Here is an 18,275-nt window from a genome sequence, read left to right on the forward strand (position 1 = left end):
TATTAATATATCAGTGCAAGGTTGATTAGGAACCACCCCTCTAAGACAAGACACAGAATGTGGCTCATTACTAGAACGGCCTAGGAAAGACAAAAACAAAAACTAGCACTAAACCATAGCATCATTAGTTTCTGTGTTCAAAAACACAATCCGGATTTGCATCTTTTGCCAAGAGTGGTGACTTTGGACCAGCATTTAACAAAGAAAACATTAATACCTACACCTTGTAATGCTAAACAGGTGTTTTTAGACCATGCTGTAAAAAGCTACTTTGTGTTCTTTCAAGACCATCGCTACTGCACTAACATTTTCAGGCTGAGATAGCACAGTTCAGAAAGAGGACCTCCAGACAGGTAAGAGATTAAAGCTTCCAGAGCGTACATCAGCTAAAGTTCCGAAGAACAAAGCCATTAGATCTGATGTGGTCTTTAAGTGTACAAAGCCGCTATACTCCCCTCAGGCGTAATATTTTGGGTTACAACCACCTTTACAGAGTGTAAGGAAAAGCCAGACACAGCATCCAGGATCGGCAAAACCAAATATAAAAAAAACTCACATCCATATCTGCTCTTTGTTCTTTTATTATATGCCCTCAGTGTCTTGTGTGAAAATATCCACTGCTTCCAAGTTACTGAATTTCTACCACGACAAATCACAGAAGAGGCATATCCAAAGGCAAATGGTCCAGGTCAGCAGAGCTGAACAGGTCAGTGATTCCCTCATTATCAGCTACATTCAGGACATATTCCTCTCCATTAAGAGAGAAGGTTACAGGTGGACTGTGGGTGACAAAGCTCTGCTGGTCTTCAGATGGGTGTTGTAGGGAGGTGAGGGAGGTGAGAGAGGTTTGCATGGGGGACATTGGCGTAACTGTTACTGCGGAAGAGTGCTGTGTCGGCTTGGAAAGTGGACTTGAAATATTACTTCCAGAAGTATGGGTAGCATAATCTGAAAAGATAATGGGAGTGTAGATGAGATATGTGGGAGGACAAACGTTGAGCGAAGAGGATTTAAAAACCCCATTGATGAAACAATCAGAGCTTAAGGTAAAAACTGAAGAGTAGCTCATAGGCTTCCTTCTTTGTGGTAACAAAACAGAAAAGTTGATACAGACTATTAGAATAGATCCTTAAGGATAAGGCTCACCTTTGAAAGACACCTGGACAAAGGATGAGTAAGGTAAGGGTTGGGCAGAGTCATTACTACTGGTGGTAGTGTTTACGTGGCCCCCATCTGTGGCATCCATAAGGATGGGCTCATCAGAGCAGAGGAACACCTCGATGGGCCCCTGAGTACTGCTGAGGTAGACTTGGAGGTTCTAAGTATTAGGAAAGTTTATGTCAATAAATAATCTGAATTTGAGCAAAAAGCAGATACATAGAACTATGTCTGTTGCACCAGGAAAACCAAAGCAATAAACACAAGTGTTTGACTTATATTTCTGATCAAAAGACCACGTTCCATTACCAAAAAGATACTGTTAATTACTAATATATTGAGAAATATACCTCCTCTGGATGTGGAACCTCCAGTTTTGTCTCTGCCGGGGCTTTGATCACAATCACAGTCTGTTCTTTGAAACTGGGAATGTTTTGGACATCGTCATATGTTAAATAGGCAAATGTTATCCAACAAGTGAAGGAAAATAGTGAATATGGGTTGGTGTACAGACAGGGACATACTTAATTTATTCCAATTCAACAAAAAAGGACCATTTTGATTATTAAAGCTTTACATTGCCTACAATAAAGCTGAAAAGGTCATATTGTAATGGCATTGCTGTGAATCTCAACAATTAACCCAATTATTGAAAAAAAAACATTAATACATTAAAACAAAATAAAGTGAAGTTAAATAAAAAAAGGATATCTCTGACTGTGATGGTCCTCAAACATCTGGCGAAACTGGTGCGTACAGCTTTGGATCAGCTCATCCAGCTTCCTCTCCTCCTCAATGAGATTTTGCACCTCTGCACCTACACATACCTTCAGTCCTCCACCCCTGGATGAACACCACAACAAATGTCACTTAAGACAAGTGACGATCATACTTTGACACATGAATATGGAATAAACCAGCAGAAAGAAAGAAAAAGTGATTTTTAGAGGTTGAAACAGCATGCAAAGTATTCCCCAGCAGCTGCAAAATATTTGCTAATATTTTTAAACAGAGTAATTGCTGTGTTTTCCCCTAACTGGCATATTGGAGGATGGAAATGTAACCCAAACCTAACATATTACAATGTACATTCAGCAGGTGTAAATGTTCTTTTATCATCAGAAGTAGCAAAAGTGATTAAGGTCAAAGGTCAATTATATTGATGAAAAACAATTCTTAAGGGGATGGGAACGAGGGGATGGAGACGTTTGCAATCAGTTGTATATAGACAATAAAGAAAAACACAATACTCCAAAATACATACTAATTACTACGTCCATACATACTTACAACCATTCAATGCAGTTTTTAGACTTCTTTTTGATGAGCTGGATGCCTTCTAGGACATTGGTGACATCATAGACACGCCTCTTTGGGGCATTGAGCTGCTGGGAAACTACGTTTAGATCCAAGACCCCATCAGCAGAGCCCTTTAAGAGCTCTGCAAACCTCCGTGTTAGAAAAACAAGTGAGGTGTCATTGCGTGACCTCTCAAATAGAGATTTGCATGCTATAGGACTGGGGACAGGAGCTGGGAAAACAGATAGGAATTGAGAAGTTTAGAATTTTATGATAATTTCTCTCAAGACTCTTGATTGATGATTCATGTGCCTAGTCTCACATCTCTTCTACCAGCTGCCATGATTTTAAGCTTTCAGATTTTTTTTACATGAAATACATAAGGACAATAAACTGACTGAAATAAACTAACTGACTGAAATTTGGAGTCAAGATCCAAGTCTGATATGTAGTGAAACATGCTCTTGTCCAGCACATGTCTATTTGTTTATTCATTACAGTCATTACTGCGTTAACTCTTACTCTTTGTTCCAGTGTAGGTCACAGAGGCCATGGGCTTTTTGCTGTTGGTGGTCTTGCCACCATCCTCGAGGTCCTGGGTGTCACTGGCTTCCAGATCCAGCTTTCCCTTTGCCTACGAGAAAGAAATCTGTACAACATGTACATATAAAACCGGTGCTGTCACTTTACATTTTAGTTTCCAATTATGTCACTAAATCCTGCAGCTCACAGGGGCAGCCATTTTGGGCATTAACACATTTTAAGCTTGTAATGAATTAATTCTTTTGGCTTAAGTTGTGTATAACTAAAAACAAGGTGTGTGTCTTTTACAAAAATATTAAGTGACTAATAAGTTTAGCATTACATGCTGGTTGGAAAGGAGGCTAACTTCCTTCAGCAGTGTGTTTAGCTAGTTGGAGCAACATCTCCCCATCCCCCTCCCATGCTCTCTCACAAGGCCACAGTAGTTTGCTTCTGACAATAATAAACACGCAAGTTCTTACAATGATCCACTTACCTGTGTATGCGCACAGAAACGCGACTGTTAAAGTGCGCTACGCTCTCGGAGATCAAAGTGTGTGAAATTACGTCCCAACAAGGCACGGTATGATGCCTCAGCCCAAGGTACAACAAGCGTAAAGTTGCCGGAAACACACAAATATAGCCTACACAACCTACACAAGTCCATCTTCAAATTAAAAGCATCCAATTAAAGCGTTCTTTGATTCTGGTTGATTATTTCTGAACTGTGCCGAGTTCTCACAATAAATCCAAGATTTGGACCCTGATCAGGAGCACAGAGTCAGATATCCTGGACAGTATTATAATACATCAACATGCCTTATTCCAGGCAATGGCATTACCACTTCTATGGTTTGTTTTACACTAAGAACACATAATTCAGTTTCACCCATCTGACGTTCAAACTGACATTTTCACAATGTGATGGCCCAGTTAACTGGCTAATTACACAAATATTGCATGCTCTTTTCAATATGTCAAACGCAATAGCACACGATTTCAGTGTCATTAACTTGCAATGCACTCAACATAGGATTGAGGCAATTTGTTCCCACCGATAACGTTAAACACTGTCCCTTTATTCTGAAGAGAACATTGATGCTTCCGTTATAATACTGGGTAATCTTCTTGTACCTGACACATATCAGTCTAAAAGTTATCTTGCGAGTCACTTAATAGGTTCTAATGTCAGGAAACCGCGTATTTCCCTAATTTGCAAGAAAATTGTATATGTATGTGTATGTGTGTATATATACACACATACACACTTTGTCAACATTACCAACATCATTTATCTGTATAATCTTAATAATAAATAATGAGTTTCTCGAGCTGTTAACGCTATGCCTATTTAAGTTAGTATCTTGTTAATTTAGCGTCAGCACAACGGTACCTGAGCTCTTATCAGCTTATAGTTCTGCCCCGGCTTGTAGCGCTCTGGAGACTGACGGAGACAAGATTGGTTCAGCAGAAAGAAGTGGAGGTCCGTATAGTCAAGTTGCTCTCAGACCATCTAGAGTAGCTTTCAATAGAGCCCTATGGGACCGGGAAAATCCGTATCCCGTTGAGTGGGCTACTTTCACTGTGTCAATCTATCTATTGCAAAATCTAATCTATTGCAAAATATACAATATATCTGTACCTATATGATAAAAGTCTTCTCCATTAATAAGGTAATCACAAATAATGTTGTTACGGAGACGTGCAGTTGAGACAGATCGGGAAAACGCTCGACACACGAAACTCGGATTTCCCGGAATAGTTTTAAACTAGATTTGCATGTAAGACTCGGATTGGCCATCAGTGTGCGTACGCAGCACACCGTGCGTCTGATGCAAACAAAACCGTCCAATTGCTGCAGAGCTCTACACCAAAGTGACTTTATTTTCTTAATGTAATTTTAAATGCAGTATTTCAATTGTCATCAATAAAATAACATTTTATATAAAAAGATAAGACAGCAAATAATATGTATGTACTGTACTTCACCTATTTAAATTTACAGCCGACAATGTTTTATGATACAATTTAAAGACCAAAAAATAAAAATACATTTGGTTTAAAGTCTTCCTGTCATGGATATCCATGTATTATCGCCAATTACCAGTTCCTATCTTAAATCAACAATACATATGCTATAGATAAAAAAAACATTTTTTAAATATCCCTAAGTACCACTGAGAAATTTTCAAATGACCATAAATCCCACCCTTGTTGTTAGAAAAGTAATGAGTCAAGGTGATGCATTTCACAGCCTATAACTAATTCATCTTTGAAATCACTTGAAATGAACTTGTATGTTATCTCTCAAGCTTGGGGATGTGAGGATCACATCTCGATAGATGAAAATATTAATTATATGTCTCCCCCAAATCAATCTACCTACATTAATTGGAAAATGTTTATAAATATTTCTTGTTCTAAACACAGCTGTTATGGCCATGAGAATGAAACAATGGTTTACATCCTTTAAGAGAGAACAGTATAAAAGACAAGCTTCACATTTTACTATTGTTCCAGATGACATGAACTCCCCAGAAATTGGCATACAAGTCACCCAACCAAAATTGGTACTTGACATTTACAAGCAAACAAAAAGTAGATTCAGTCATCATCATCAAACTTGATCTTCTTCCCCTGAAAGGCCAGGATTTGTCCTTGCTGCTCCTTTCTTTTCCTACTGGCCTCCCAGGATGGGTGCAGTGCCTGCTGTGGTGTCTGCTTGGAAAACACACCTCTACCTTGCAAATTATTTTGCTTCATGACATTACCTTTGCCTCGGCCCCTACCTCTGCTAACAGAGGCAAAGCCCTTCTCCTCCCACTTATGACAACTACCTTCAGGCTTGCTGTATTTAGAGACTGGAATTCTATCTGATAATTTATCCTGCTTTTGGAACTTGACCTCTTTGCTAAAATCTCTGCTTAGACCACCCTTTGTTTTCCCTTTGCCCCTAACGTTCTCCCCACCCTTCCCTCTTCCCGCACCTCCTCCCACACTGTGCTTTGACCCAGAGAGGGAGGAACAGAAAACAGACTGCAGTGAGGTTGCTTTAGACTTCAGCCTGGCGTCCAGCATATCTAGTTCACTCTGGACCTTGTCTGTGGACTCCTTTTTTATTTCATGATACTTCTCCCCCTCTTCACTTTTTTGCTTCTTCTTCTTGAACTTGCTGACCTTTCCCACAAAGAAGTCATTGTCATCGCTCTCCTCTGACTGGGAAGACCGCTTGTGAAAACGTTCCTCTGTACTGTCATCAAAGTACTCTTTCTCTTCACCATCTAACGACTCCAAATCACTCTCTTCATCATATTTTGGTTTCTGTAGCACTGCAGATGCAGGCTTCAGATTGGGTTTTTCTTCTTCATCTTTACTATGTGGTTTATCTTTCACCTTGGCCTTGACTTCACTACTTTTTATAGACACTACTTCTACACTCTTAGACTCTGGCTTGTTCTTCTTTTGAACTTGAGCAGTGTCAGCAGAATGAGCTGCAGCAACCATTGCTGATTTAGTGTCTATAAGGATACCATCTCCTTTATCATTGTCTATCGCTTCCTTGTACTCTGCTGTACTTTCCTCCTCTTCTTTATTATTCATTATTCCACCTTTTTCATCTTGTGACTGTGGATTTGCCTTTACAGCTTGATTTTGCACCCCTTGCTTCCCTCCTTGCTTTCCAGTCTTCATCCGCTCCTCTTTAAAGGCTTTCACAGCAGCTTTGATGTCCTCGATCTTTTTGTTGAACTGAGGGTGGGTGGCAATGCGTGCTATGGCCCGGTCAGAAATAGTTGACTTGGGGTTTTTACACACCTCTTCAAAGATAAGATTCTTCTGCAAGGCTGTCTTGGTCACCTGACAATGAACTAGCTAGTTAATGGTCATTTCAATTTGCCCTGAAAATAATTCTGAATGATATATTGCAAAGAAGATGAATATATTATTATAAAACTTACCACGTCTGGTACCAGGACTTTTATAGCATGGATTTCCTCCAGCAGTCTGGCAGCTCTCTTTTGATTCCTCTCAATTTCCATCTCCTTCCCCTTCTTCTTCTTTAGGGCGCCAATCTGACGTGTTAGTTTCCTGATGATCAAAGCTCTCACCCGCTTCACCTCCTTCCTCATCTTTACCACCTCATTGTTAAGGTTTAATACATCAGCCTCCTTTTTCTCCTTAGACTGAACAGTTTTATGTAAGGCCTCTGCTATGGCCTCTTCTTCTTCCTCACTTTCATCTTTAACTTCTTCAACATTAATCTCTTCTTCCTCCATCTCTTTTTCTTCAGACTGTGACACTATTTTCTCCATCTTGTGCTCCAGCATATATACACCTGTTGAAAAATAAATCCACTTTAAATCGGTTAAAAATAAAAATACTGCATTTGTGACACTTGTGACAACCACAGCATTATTATTAAATAGTACACAATTGGATATGTGTCAAATTAACAACTATATTGTTTATTTCAAACTTAGCAGGAGACAAGAATATAAAATCTCATTTGAAAGTTGTAAGAATTCATTAATCATTAAGTTCATGCTTCAGTGCCTCTATCAAGAACACTCCCAAAATGCATTTGTGTCGAACAACACACTTATTTATCAACAACATATGAGTTTTGACAAAGTGAAATTAAAACTGAGCATGCAAAGAGATAAAATATATTAGCATGAGGGAGCAAACGTTTTGTTAAAGGCTTCACCAGACTGCCAAAACAAACGTGGTAAAGTACGCATGGGTAAGTTTTACCATGTGTAAATATGAATGTTTACCTACCATGAGTAGGTAAAATAGAAAACACCGTCGAATTAACTAATATAAGATCACTGCAACCCGTTATTATCACACTTACCGTCCAGAAGTTAAAATTTATAGTTTAAAATTGAGAGAAGAGTCCAGACTTCTAGGGAGCGGCCATGTTTCTCGGCCTGTGACGACGGGCTGACGTCACACGTCAGCAAAGCGACGCAGCGTGTCGTGAAAAGGGGAGGGCCTTCCGTGGACTGTTTTTATTTATTTCTTTGTTTCATGTGCATAAAACAACAACAATGGTGGATAATTGAAGAAGTGTGAATATTAGGATGAGCGAATGACACTTCCAGTTACAGTTACCAGACCGATATCACAAGTGAATCAACAGGAGGAGGATGAAGCGGCGCAATGCGGACTGCAGCAAACTCCGACGGCCGTTAAAACGGAACCGAATCACCGAGGGTATATATAGCAGGTACAAAAAAGGGGGCTGGAGGGACGTTATTGTATAACAATGGCGCCTCTCGGCATATGTCAAGAGAGGGCTGCCAACCTCTATTGACTTCATATTTAATATTACGCTTTGGGTTTGAGCTACACCAGCAGCTAATTTAACATCCCCGCACATTCCCAAGATTATAGGCCTAACGATAACGTTACTTGGGTGGCATTTCACATATATGTCCCTAGCTAGGTAGTTAAGACCTAGGTTGGTTCTGTTGAAATTCAAATGAAGGTTATCCGCGAGAATCTGTGGCTATTCGCTATAAAACGTATCACATTCGGCTCATTGGAAATGTGTTCAGTTTTAAAGGAAATTGCATGAACTTGTAAGGAGAAACACCATGTTCGAGCTTGAGATGACAGCAGTATTGAGAGGGGCGCTCGTTTTGAAGACCGGGGTGACGCCGACGGCGGGGATCTCACCTGTGCTTTGTCTGCCAGAGGTCTAAATTACAACACGGCAAAGAAACCAGAATCATCACAGTGCTCGGCTCGATAACTGGACCATAAAAGCGCACATATTTTTTGTGGGGATGTCATATGTAAATAGTCCGCTTTTTTTCTATAGATTGTTTGATTCCATGCCAGAAAAAAAAACAGCTGTGCTTTCAGTTACATTTGCAGACATGGTACTCTATACATACACTCTTAACCTCTCCCTACCTCCCCTCCCTTTAACTTGTTTGAATGTCTGTCAAATCAGACAGTATTTCAGTTTCTTTGACAAAATAAACACTTTTTTTAAACTTAGGGATGTGCACGTATGGTTTGATTTCGTTGAACTAGAATTTATCAGCTATCAAATCTTACATGAGGTTGAGGCAACATTATCTTAGAGTCAAACTACAAATGATATAAACACAAGACTGTTGTATAAACCTTATGCCTGTCCTGATGCCCTCTAAATCTGTGCAAAGTCTTGTAGCTTCTCTTGGTCTCCTTCTCCTGTCTCTCTCTGTTTAATTTTTTTCTCCATGTTTTATCTCTGACTTTCCTCTCTTGCAGTACATTCCTGTACCTGAAGTTCCTGGTAGTGTGGGTGTTAGTTCTCCTGGCCGACTTTGTGCTGGAGTTCAGGTTTGAGTACCTGTGGCCATTCTGGCTTTTCATTCGAAGTGTCTACGACTCCTTCAGATATCAGGGGCTGGTAAGAATATGTGTGCTCCCTTTCCACCTGACATAAACTTGCATGTTATGTCCTGAGCCGGGGATGTTTGGAGCACAATTAATTAGACAAACAAAAAGATGAAACATGTCTACCCTAGTCCAAATGCCTGTATACAGTGGAAACATACTGATGTTATTATGTTGCTGTGTTATTTATAAAAACAGCTGTTATGGAATATTTAATTGTCTGTCTCTTTCTTTCTATACTTAGGCATTCTCTGTCTTCTTCGTATGTGTGGCGTTTACATCAGACATCATCTGCCTCCTCTTCATCCCTGTTCAATGGCTGTTTTTTGCTGCCAGCACCTACGTATGGGTCCAGTATGTCTGGCACACAGGTTAGTCCAACTTTTTTAACTCAGTCAGCCAAACAGCCACTTTCACCTCAAGGACTACACAAGACTGTTCTAGTCCCTAAAGTGTCATTGTTTTTATTATTATTTTTTTTATTTCACACAGAGAGAGGAGTATGTCTACCCACTGTTTCACTGTGGATCCTTTTTGTATACATCGAAGCTGCCATACGGTTCAAAGACCTGAAGAACTTTCATGTAGACCTGTGTCGACCCTTTGCTGCTCACTGGTAAATGTCATTTATTCAAATGTTTTGTACCAACCATCGTAAACAGTGTGAGTTCTTAGTGTTTTGTCTTCTCCTACTAGTATCGGCTATCCAGTGGTGACGCTAGGCTTTGGGTTCAAGAGCTACGTCAGCTACAAAATGCGACTGAGGAAACAAAAGGAAGTGCAAAAAGAGAATGAATTTTACATGCAGCTTCTACAACAGGCGTTACCGCCAGAGCAGCAGATGCTGCAGAGGCAAGAGAGGGAGGCAGAAGAGGGTAAGACACACATGCACAGGAACACATGAAATACAGAACATATCACAGAAGTAAAACACTGCAAATATTCTATAGTCTGAAGAAGTGATAAAGACACTTCTAATGGTCCCAAAATCTAATGACAGCAAACAAGGATGATAGAGCTGTTTCCTGTAAGTATTATGGAATGTAAATATTCCCCCATGAAGTAACATCATAAGCAAAATGGTAGAGTTTTTGTATTTTACTTTAAAAAATATCCAATAAAACACATCACAGACAAAAAATACCGGGAGATGAAAGATGGAGGACTTCCCAAAGACTATATTGTACGGCATATGATGAAAGTCCTACACTGTGGCCAAAAGCAGCCAAATTCACATGTTCAGTTGCTGTTTCTGACTTTGAGGTTGTCCAGAGAGGCAAGTAAAGGGCCCTAGATATAATTTTTTTCAGTATTTTAAGAACCTTAGTTTTTCTGTCTGTAAGATCAAAACCTTTTCTGACACCGACATGAGGGAGAGGACGTTTTTTTATTTGTTTTTTTTTAAAAACCTACTTAAGGTTGTTTAACTGGGTAGTGATCTACTCCAGCATCAAGAATGATGTGTGGCCATAGGTTTAGATATAGTTTAGATTCAGGACAAAATCGCTGAATTTACTTAATTAGTTATTCAATAAAGTAAGTTTAAAAACCAGTTTCATTGGGGGAAAAAATTCCCTCATGTTTGACATCGTGAGGCAATGGATAGACATTTGTTGTATATTAAACAAAATATTATAAAAAATATATTATTATTATTTTAGAAAAACTTTAATTTAATTTGGTTCAGACTGTAGAAAAAAGTAATCTAGTGTTTTGCCTTTTAGCTCTGGACTGTTTTGTGTTCACGCTGGCATTATGTGCATGAATCACGAACTGTCAAGAACATGATGTCATGTAGGCTGACAGGTTACTCACTGATTAGATGGTTTTGAGGATTGTCATGCTGCATCATCAGCCCTGGATCAACCTATATGCCAAAGTCAAACTGCGATGACTGACAGCAAGTCATGCTGCCGTTTAATTTATCGTACAACCATACAGCATTTATTCATCTTCTCTGGAAAGAAATAACTCATTAAGGCGCGCACACACACACACACACACACACACACACACACACACACACACATATATATATATATACACACACACACACACACACAATAACAAACCACTAGAAACAAGACAAAAAGCTGTCTTTTATAAGGTGATTATTATGGGAGTATTGTTCCTGTGTAGTTGCTACTTTTTTATCATAGCACTGCTAAAATCAGGGCTGGAGCTACAGATAATTTTTTTCCCTCTTGTAATTGTTTAGTTTATGAAATGGTAAAAATGAAACACTGCCATTGTTTTGCTTATTGTGTTTACTTTTCCAAATGTAAGGTTATTCAGTTAACTGTCATCTACAGTATGTTAAAGGAAAAAAGAAAAAAATCAAATGTTTAATTCATTGATTGAGTAACAAATCGATTAGATGTTGATAGACATAATTGTTCTACTCTATCTAGAATGTACATTGTAAGATATTTGTTACTTTCTGATGTGTTACAGGCAAATCTGTGCACGCTTATACCTTTGAACATGATTATTAAATGTGATTGGATAACTATAGATATTAATAGAAATTATTAGTAACTGAATTACAGTTGACAATCTGCAGTTAGATCTAACCATAAATCAAATTGGAATTTGAATTTTGCTAAAGTATGGTCTCAGGAACCTGTGATTTGTAATTGTGCTTTGTTTTTACTCCACAACTAAAATGTATCAGAGTTTGCTTCAAATCAGACCCCCTTAGTCCTAAGACTTTACACATTAGGTGTAAAACTACCCTAACATTATGTCATAATTACTTTGTAACTAATTGAAAGCTGGAAAGTGTTCCTGGATCAGCCTGCTAGCAGGAGATTGTTCACGAGTCTTATCAAAGATATTTTTGCTATCAGCCATAGAGGCCATCTTTCAATCTCTGTTTGTGGCCAAATACTGTATGTTTCCAGTTTGCTTTGGAATTTCGTTAATTCTGTCTAGTTTAATTCTGTCATGTTTTTTTTCTGTGTCTTCTAATGCTCCCTATGTTCCCTACCTTCTAGCTGCATTAGCTAAAGGGGTCTCAGAGGTAGAACCCTCGGTAATATCACAAAACGGAGTACCTCCTGGAAAGAAAGGTACCTCGGTCCCATTACCTGAACTGGAGTACCGGGACAAAGGAAAGGACAGTGCTGCAAAAGAGCGTGAGGGTAAAAAGCAAAACACCGTTGGAATCAACAACAATATTATACACGCACTGGACTCCAAACTGCAAGAGACAGAATACATTGAGAACTACGTCGGGGCAAAGAGACTGAATAATGACCTGGCAGGAGAAAACACACACGCAGATACCAACACACACTCTACTTCAAAAGAGGAAATTGGGGGTGTAGGGAAAAACTACAAAAATGCCAGCACAGGTGGGAGCAACATTTCCAACTCATCTCCACGGAATCACAGTTCTACAAACGGCAGCGTGCCAGCAGGTTCTTCAACCAGTAAGATCGAGAAGAAGCAGAAAGGGGCAGGGAAGGCTCAGAAGGATCCTGTGGAGAACTGCATCCCCAACAACCAGCTGGGCAAGCCAGATGCACTTATAAGGTATGAGAAACGCGGTTATACAATTTCAAACATTTTGGTTTCAACTCTATATCCTGTTGGCGTTAGTGCATGTTGCGTCTAACAGTGCTGTGTTTTTCCCCCCACTCTCATTCAGTTTCTGTTTTGCACTTGACACTGTTGAAGCAAGTTAGCTGTTACAACTACGCTAACATATGCCATTGGGGCAGTTGTGTCTACACTGAGTGTAGTTGTAGCTTTCTATTGTTTCTAATAGGTTTTTATTTTTTATTTTTTATTTTTTTTGAAAAGGCTGGAGCAGGACGTGAAGCGCCTGAAGGCAGATCTTCAGGCTAACAGGCAGTTGGAGTCGGAGCTGCGGGGGCAGCTTTCCTCTCTGAGCAGCCAGGACCGCAACCTTCGGTCTGAACTGGGCCAGCTGCGCCAGGACAATGAGCTGCTCCAGAACAAGTGGGTACAGTCTACATGTGGTATATACTGACCTAAAGTCTTCCCATAACTTTTCTTTAATTGCCAAATGTAAGTTTCTTTAATATACTGATACGCAGTCTGAAAAGACTGGACATTCTTTATTGAGAGACACAAATAAGTCTAAAGTCTATAGGCTACATTGTCTGGCAACATGCATGTGTCTGTCAAAATCTTATGCCATTGCAATAAGTAGATAACCTTATATCACAGGTTAATATAAAATATAAAAATATTTGACCAGCCGGTGGTACAAGCGGAGGATTTGGGGATTATAAAAGTATTTTGACAACTAGCAGGCTTGAATGTTGGAGGACATTAAAACGCAAAAATTATTATTTCGATTGCTTGATTTTTTTATCTTCATACTAAAGGCTCCACAGTGCCGTCCAGGCCAAGCAGAAGGATAAACAGACCATCTCTCAACTGGAAAAAAGACTAAAGGCTGAGCAGGAGGCCCGGGCCCTGGCTGAAAAACAGCTGGCCGAGGAGAGGAAGAGGAAGAAAATGGAGGAGGCCACTGCTGCAAGAGCTGTAGCTTTAGCTGCTGCCACCAGGTACTCATTAGATGGGTATAAGGAATTTGATTTTACAAACCGCTGAATGAAAAAAACAATAGCACATGAAGTAAGACATCATTTGTTTGTATTGTTTACCCTCTTTGCTGTTAAATGTATTTTTGTTACTATTTAACAGAGTAGAGTCGACTGATTCCCTGCGTGGTCGTATCAGAGAGCTGGAGACAGAGTGTAAGAAACTCAGCATGGACATGAAACTTAAAGAAGAGCAGATTAGGGATCTGGAGGGCAAGTGTCAGGTAAGAAACTAACATGCTTAGTCATTAAAGCAAATGGAAAAATTATTTAAATGCTGTGTATGTTATTGGTGGTCCAGTTACCAAGCTGCTACGGTGTATTTTTAACAACAAATGTGACCTCAATTGTGTTTCAGATTATTTTTAGCTGTTGGACACTATATCAACAGTAAAATGCTTTTAAAAAGAAACCTTTTACCTTCTCCCCCCCCCATGTCTGTCACAAATAGGAGCTGAGGAAGTATAAAGAGAACGAGAAGGACACAGAAGTGTTGATGTCTGCACTGTCAGCAATGCAGGAGAAGACCCAGCACCTGGAGAACAGCCTGAGTGCTGAAACCAGGATCAAACTAGACCTGTTCTCTGCCCTGGGCGATGCTAAGAGACAGCTGGAGATAGCACAAGGTAGATACTGACAGTAGGGATGCAGTGACCCCCCATGTTAAGAAACTATCACTATGGACAGGCTAGCAATTATATTATAATCACATCTAAACTTCCCTGTTAATCCTCTTGGGTAACATTGTCTGACCTTGTACTGTAATCAAGTGCCTAAATATAATTAGAGCCTTTCTGCTTCTGGAAATGAAATCAATAAACCATAGCTATTATCACCGCATCACATACCCCTGAGTAAACAGTGTACCCATTTGATACATTTGATGATCATTCTATTGTTGGCTGCCATATACCATTTTTGGCTGATTTCTACCATGCCATGGTCCCATGGTATTAGATGAAGTGATTCCAAGTCAGTACTTTTTCTCCCATATGTGGATTTCTGGATTATGCCTCTGTGTTCATTTGTTTTAGCTGTCCAAAACCTTAAAAAATCTGTTCAAATATAACATTTTAATAATAATAAAACACCTTGTGATTTCCTTCAACTGGACTGAACCTTTATCCAAAAGCTAAATCAAGATATTCAAATGTACAATATGAATATCACAGTACGTTGTAAAAATGTACTATGCAGTCATCTAATTTCTCCAATAGGCTTTCACACATCCCCCACAGCCTTCTTCAAGTATTTAAAAAATACAGTAAACTAAATCAATGCAGCAAAATGTGGAAATATGTATTTGCCTTTCTGTATCAAATTATGAAGCATAATGGGAGTAGCTCAAAATGCCTTGTAGCATGGTCCCTTTGGCTTGTCATAATTGAAAAAGTAGAGATGCTGCAAGTATTTTAACCCATCTGCTCTATCCAAGGTGACTCATAATCAAGTGACTGTAAGCCTGCGTGCACAAAACCATAATACAAAAAATTCAATCCATTAGAGTTGCAATGTTGCTTCCCACCTTGCGTGGGGCTCACCTGACCCACTGGGAGCAACTTAGGGTTCAATGTTTTTCCCAAGGAAACTGTGACATGCAGCCAGGAGGGACCGGGAATCAGACCACCGACCGTATGTTCTGTGGAGCTGGGCTATAGCTGACCCCCCCAACTTTTATTCAGAGTATTGGCATACCACTCACTGAAATATATGACAAACCGTGCTCTTTCCCTTTCTGTGACACAAATGTCTTATTTTCTTCCATCTTATTCAGGCCAGATCCACCAGAGAGAACAGGAGATCGCAGAGCTCAAACAGAAGATAGCAGAGGTGATGGCAGTGATGCCCAGCCTGTCCTACTCGTCAGACGGCAGCAACCTCAGCCCAGTCACCCCGCACTATTCCTCTAAGTTCATGGACAATAGTCCCTCCTCCCTGGACCCCAATGCCTCGGTCTACCAACCCCTCAAGAAGTGACTCTGACATTCACACTTTTTGTCAGACAGAATTTCGTTTTTTCTTAATTTAGAGGAGATCTCTGCTCCAGTTTGAGTTATGTGTTTTGGTTTACCTGTCCGACAGTTTTTGCACTCTAATCTACAACACAGTGCACCAAACCCCCTCCATACATATTTGTATTTAGGTCCTTTTTTTTTGGTTCTATTATGAGAACTATTATTTTGAGGGGGTCGTGTACAGTAGGAGTTTTTGTTGCTGTTGTTGAGTTTTGGGATTTAGCCATTAGGCAGTGTGACACCTGTTTGGAGGGGGAGAAAGGAACACCGTTTGTTAGCCAAATATCTACTGAAGAGCCATCATGCATCACTTCTTGTCAGTCTTCTTTTGGTATACAGTATAAACCCCACCTCCACCTTCAAAGCTATATTTATTTCTATATCGAACTTACACCCAGGCTTTTAATTTGAAAAGCAATTGACTTTCATGATGGTTTAAAATAAGGCAGAAAACGTTTTTATTGTCTTTTTGGTTCTAATGTGAATTAAAAGCTCACCTGTAAAGTAAAGCCCTAGAGAGATTACATGAATGTAAAATGATTCATGGTTTGATATCGCCATTAACCTAAATCTGTGATTGTTTCAGTTTAGTTAATAACAGTGTACATTTCTTCTAAAATAGTAATATTGAACGTTTGCTGTGTTCCTCAGATATTCCAATACTATTCATTCTCCTACTGCTTGAATAGCTGATTCTCCAGGATTATCAGTAAGTGGACTAAGCCAATGTAGTTCAATCATAAAAAAAATAAGCAACTGCTAGATTCGACCTGGCACTGCCAAAATGTTCCATTAACTTTCACCTGTTTGCTGCAGACACATTTATTCTCCCTCTGGACCAAATTAGAACCCACTAGGCCATGTTGTTCTCTAGATTTAATGATGTCAAGGTAACTGGTTGTTACCATTATTTGCTGATTTTTACAGTGCCTTGTAGTTTCTCGTTTCAAGATGCAGAAACCACATACTTTGCAATCCTGGGATCTAAAGGCATCATGTTTCAAAGCTTCAAAGTCCTCTTTTTTATTTTTTTATTTTTTTTTCTCCCTCACTCTCTCTAGCTCTGATATATATCTTGTTTTGACAAGTTAAAGATCATTTTAATTCAGTATTCAAAGACTGAAACAAATAAAGTACCTCCAACATTGTTGAACTTTTTGTATCTAATCCATCACAATATTACAGACTTAAAGGGAAAACATAACACTGGACACAGTCTTGGTATGCCAAACACCAACCAAACTGATTGTCTATTATCATGCCCTACAGTTGGCATTTAGTTGTTTACAATTATGTAAATTACTGAGGAATGTTTTCTTTGTTCATTTAATTTTAGTTCTTAAGTGCCAAGTGTTGATGTTCATTTTCCATCCATAATTTGAACAATGTACCTAGCATAATGTTTGCAGAAAGTGCTGTTTTTTATTTTGTCTTTAGAACATATGTGGATGGTGTTGTGTTTACAAGGTTCTGGGCTGATCATAATGAAGCAGAAAGTGGTCAATTGGACTGATTGTGTTATTCACACATTTATTATTTGTTGCAGACTTTTTAATTGAGTGGCACCTCCTTGATATTTCCCATCATCATCAGTTGGTTTCCTATATTTTCTGCCAGGAAGGATGCTGTAAATGTGTTGTGTTGGGAAAAGGTTACCTCTGAACCATTTGACTATGTTGTGCTGTCATGTGGTCTACCTGGAAAAAAGTATTATTTTGTGGATTGCTCTGGCATTGTGAATTGAGTTCTTAAGTTGCTTTTACAAGGCTGTGTAGAAGAAAGGGGAGGTCAGAAAAAGTGCTTTGTTTTATCTTTTCATTGTTCCACCATGTTAATTTTCTTTCTTCAAAGTGGTGGTGGCTGCGTTACACTTCTCACTTTGATCATCACTATTAAAGAAAGTCTTGCTGGTGGCAGTGCAAGCCGTTCAGTGTGCGTGTCATGATCTTTGTGTCTTGTATTCCTTTTTCCTGCACAAGCATGAAGCCAGCATTTTAACCCACAATTTATCTTGAGATGGTGATGAATTGATAAATGGCAATTGGAATTTCAGTACAACAGCATTCTGACAACAGCATGAGTCAGATTGATAAATACTACAGTTCATTCACATGTTAAGAATTTTGTTTATGTTGTCCACTAATGGACAGATACATACATTTTGTAGATATTTATTTAAAATGTTGTTGCACTGACAGAGGTTAAAATGAGACCAGTTAACCCTCTCATTTGTGTTGCTTTGAAGTACTTCTTATAAGTATCTCTCTTAGAAGGAAATGTGTGTCAAAGATCCATTCAGATGCTTAGAAGT

The 18,275-nt window shown here is 39.2% G+C and overlaps 3 protein-coding genes across 3 annotated transcripts; 1 reads left to right on the top strand and 2 right to left on the bottom strand.

Moving 5' to 3' along the window:
• Positions 1-563: 563 nt before the first annotated feature.
• On the bottom strand, positions 564-4,780 carry e2f3 (E2F transcription factor 3). The gene is made up of 10 exons (XM_067482623.1): positions 4,676-4,780; positions 4,449-4,515; positions 3,628-3,632; positions 3,476-3,499; positions 2,980-3,091; positions 2,449-2,689; positions 1,868-2,001; positions 1,509-1,621; positions 1,147-1,318; positions 564-948 (listed from the first exon to the last, which is right to left on the bottom strand). Exons 1-10 carry the CDS (start codon positions 4,778-4,780, stop codon positions 653-655), a joined length of 1,269 nt encoding a protein of 422 aa, XP_067338724.1. The 3' UTR covers positions 564-652.
• A 63-nt stretch (positions 4,781-4,843) lies between these two features.
• On the bottom strand, positions 4,844-7,978 carry srfbp1 (serum response factor binding protein 1). Its single transcript, XM_067507280.1, has 3 exons — positions 7,835-7,978; positions 6,936-7,312; positions 4,844-6,834 (listed from the first exon to the last, which is right to left on the bottom strand). Exons 2-3 carry the CDS (start codon positions 7,302-7,304, stop codon positions 5,584-5,586), a joined length of 1,620 nt encoding a protein of 539 aa, XP_067363381.1. The 5' UTR covers positions 7,305-7,312; positions 7,835-7,978; the 3' UTR covers positions 4,844-5,583.
• A 15-nt stretch (positions 7,979-7,993) lies between these two features.
• On the top strand, positions 7,994-17,751 carry maco1a (macoilin 1a). The gene is made up of 11 exons (XM_067507267.1): positions 7,994-8,209; positions 9,244-9,385; positions 9,617-9,743; positions 9,865-9,988; positions 10,069-10,247; positions 12,369-12,909; positions 13,180-13,338; positions 13,731-13,913; positions 14,053-14,173; positions 14,401-14,575; positions 15,724-17,751. Exons 1-11 carry the CDS (start codon positions 8,130-8,132, stop codon positions 15,924-15,926), a joined length of 2,034 nt encoding a protein of 677 aa, XP_067363368.1. The 5' UTR covers positions 7,994-8,129; the 3' UTR covers positions 15,927-17,751.
• Positions 17,752-18,275: the final 524 nt, after the last annotated feature.

This window comes from Channa argus, chromosome 1 (genome assembly GCF_033026475.1).
Source record: "Channa argus isolate prfri chromosome 1, Channa argus male v1.0, whole genome shotgun sequence".
NCBI lineage: Eukaryota > Metazoa > Chordata > Actinopteri > Anabantiformes > Channidae > Channa > Channa argus.

What these genes read in the sequence shown, in the direction of transcription:
- e2f3 (XM_067482623.1), bottom strand. Translation starts at nt 4,780, where the DNA reads ATGGCCAATCCGAGTCTTACATGCAAATCTAGTTTAAAACTATTCCGG. An exon ending in GGACCATCACAGTCAGAGAT is followed by an intron (nt 1,622 to 1,867) that starts ATCCTTTTTTTA and finishes GTTGGATAACAT; the next exon opens with TTGCCTATTTAACATATGAC. An exon ending in AGGTTCCACATCCAGAGGAG is followed by an intron (nt 1,319 to 1,508) that starts GTATATTTCTCA and finishes CCTAATACTTAG; the next exon opens with AACCTCCAAGTCTACCTCAG.
- srfbp1 (XM_067507280.1), bottom strand. Translation starts at nt 7,304, where the DNA reads ATGCTGGAGCACAAGATGGAGAAAATAGTGTCACAGTCTGAAGAAAAA. An exon ending in AAGTCCTGGTACCAGACGTG is followed by an intron (nt 6,835 to 6,935) that starts GTAAGTTTTATA and finishes GTTCATTGTCAG; the next exon opens with GTGACCAAGACAGCCTTGCA.
- maco1a (XM_067507267.1), top strand. Translation starts at nt 8,130, where the DNA reads ATGAAGCGGCGCAATGCGGACTGCAGCAAACTCCGACGGCCGTTAAAA. An exon ending in CCTTCAGATATCAGGGGCTG is followed by an intron (nt 9,386 to 9,616) that starts GTAAGAATATGT and finishes TTCTATACTTAG; the next exon opens with GCATTCTCTGTCTTCTTCGT. An exon ending in AATGAGCTGCTCCAGAACAA is followed by an intron (nt 13,339 to 13,730) that starts GTGGGTACAGTC and finishes TTCATACTAAAG; the next exon opens with GCTCCACAGTGCCGTCCAGG.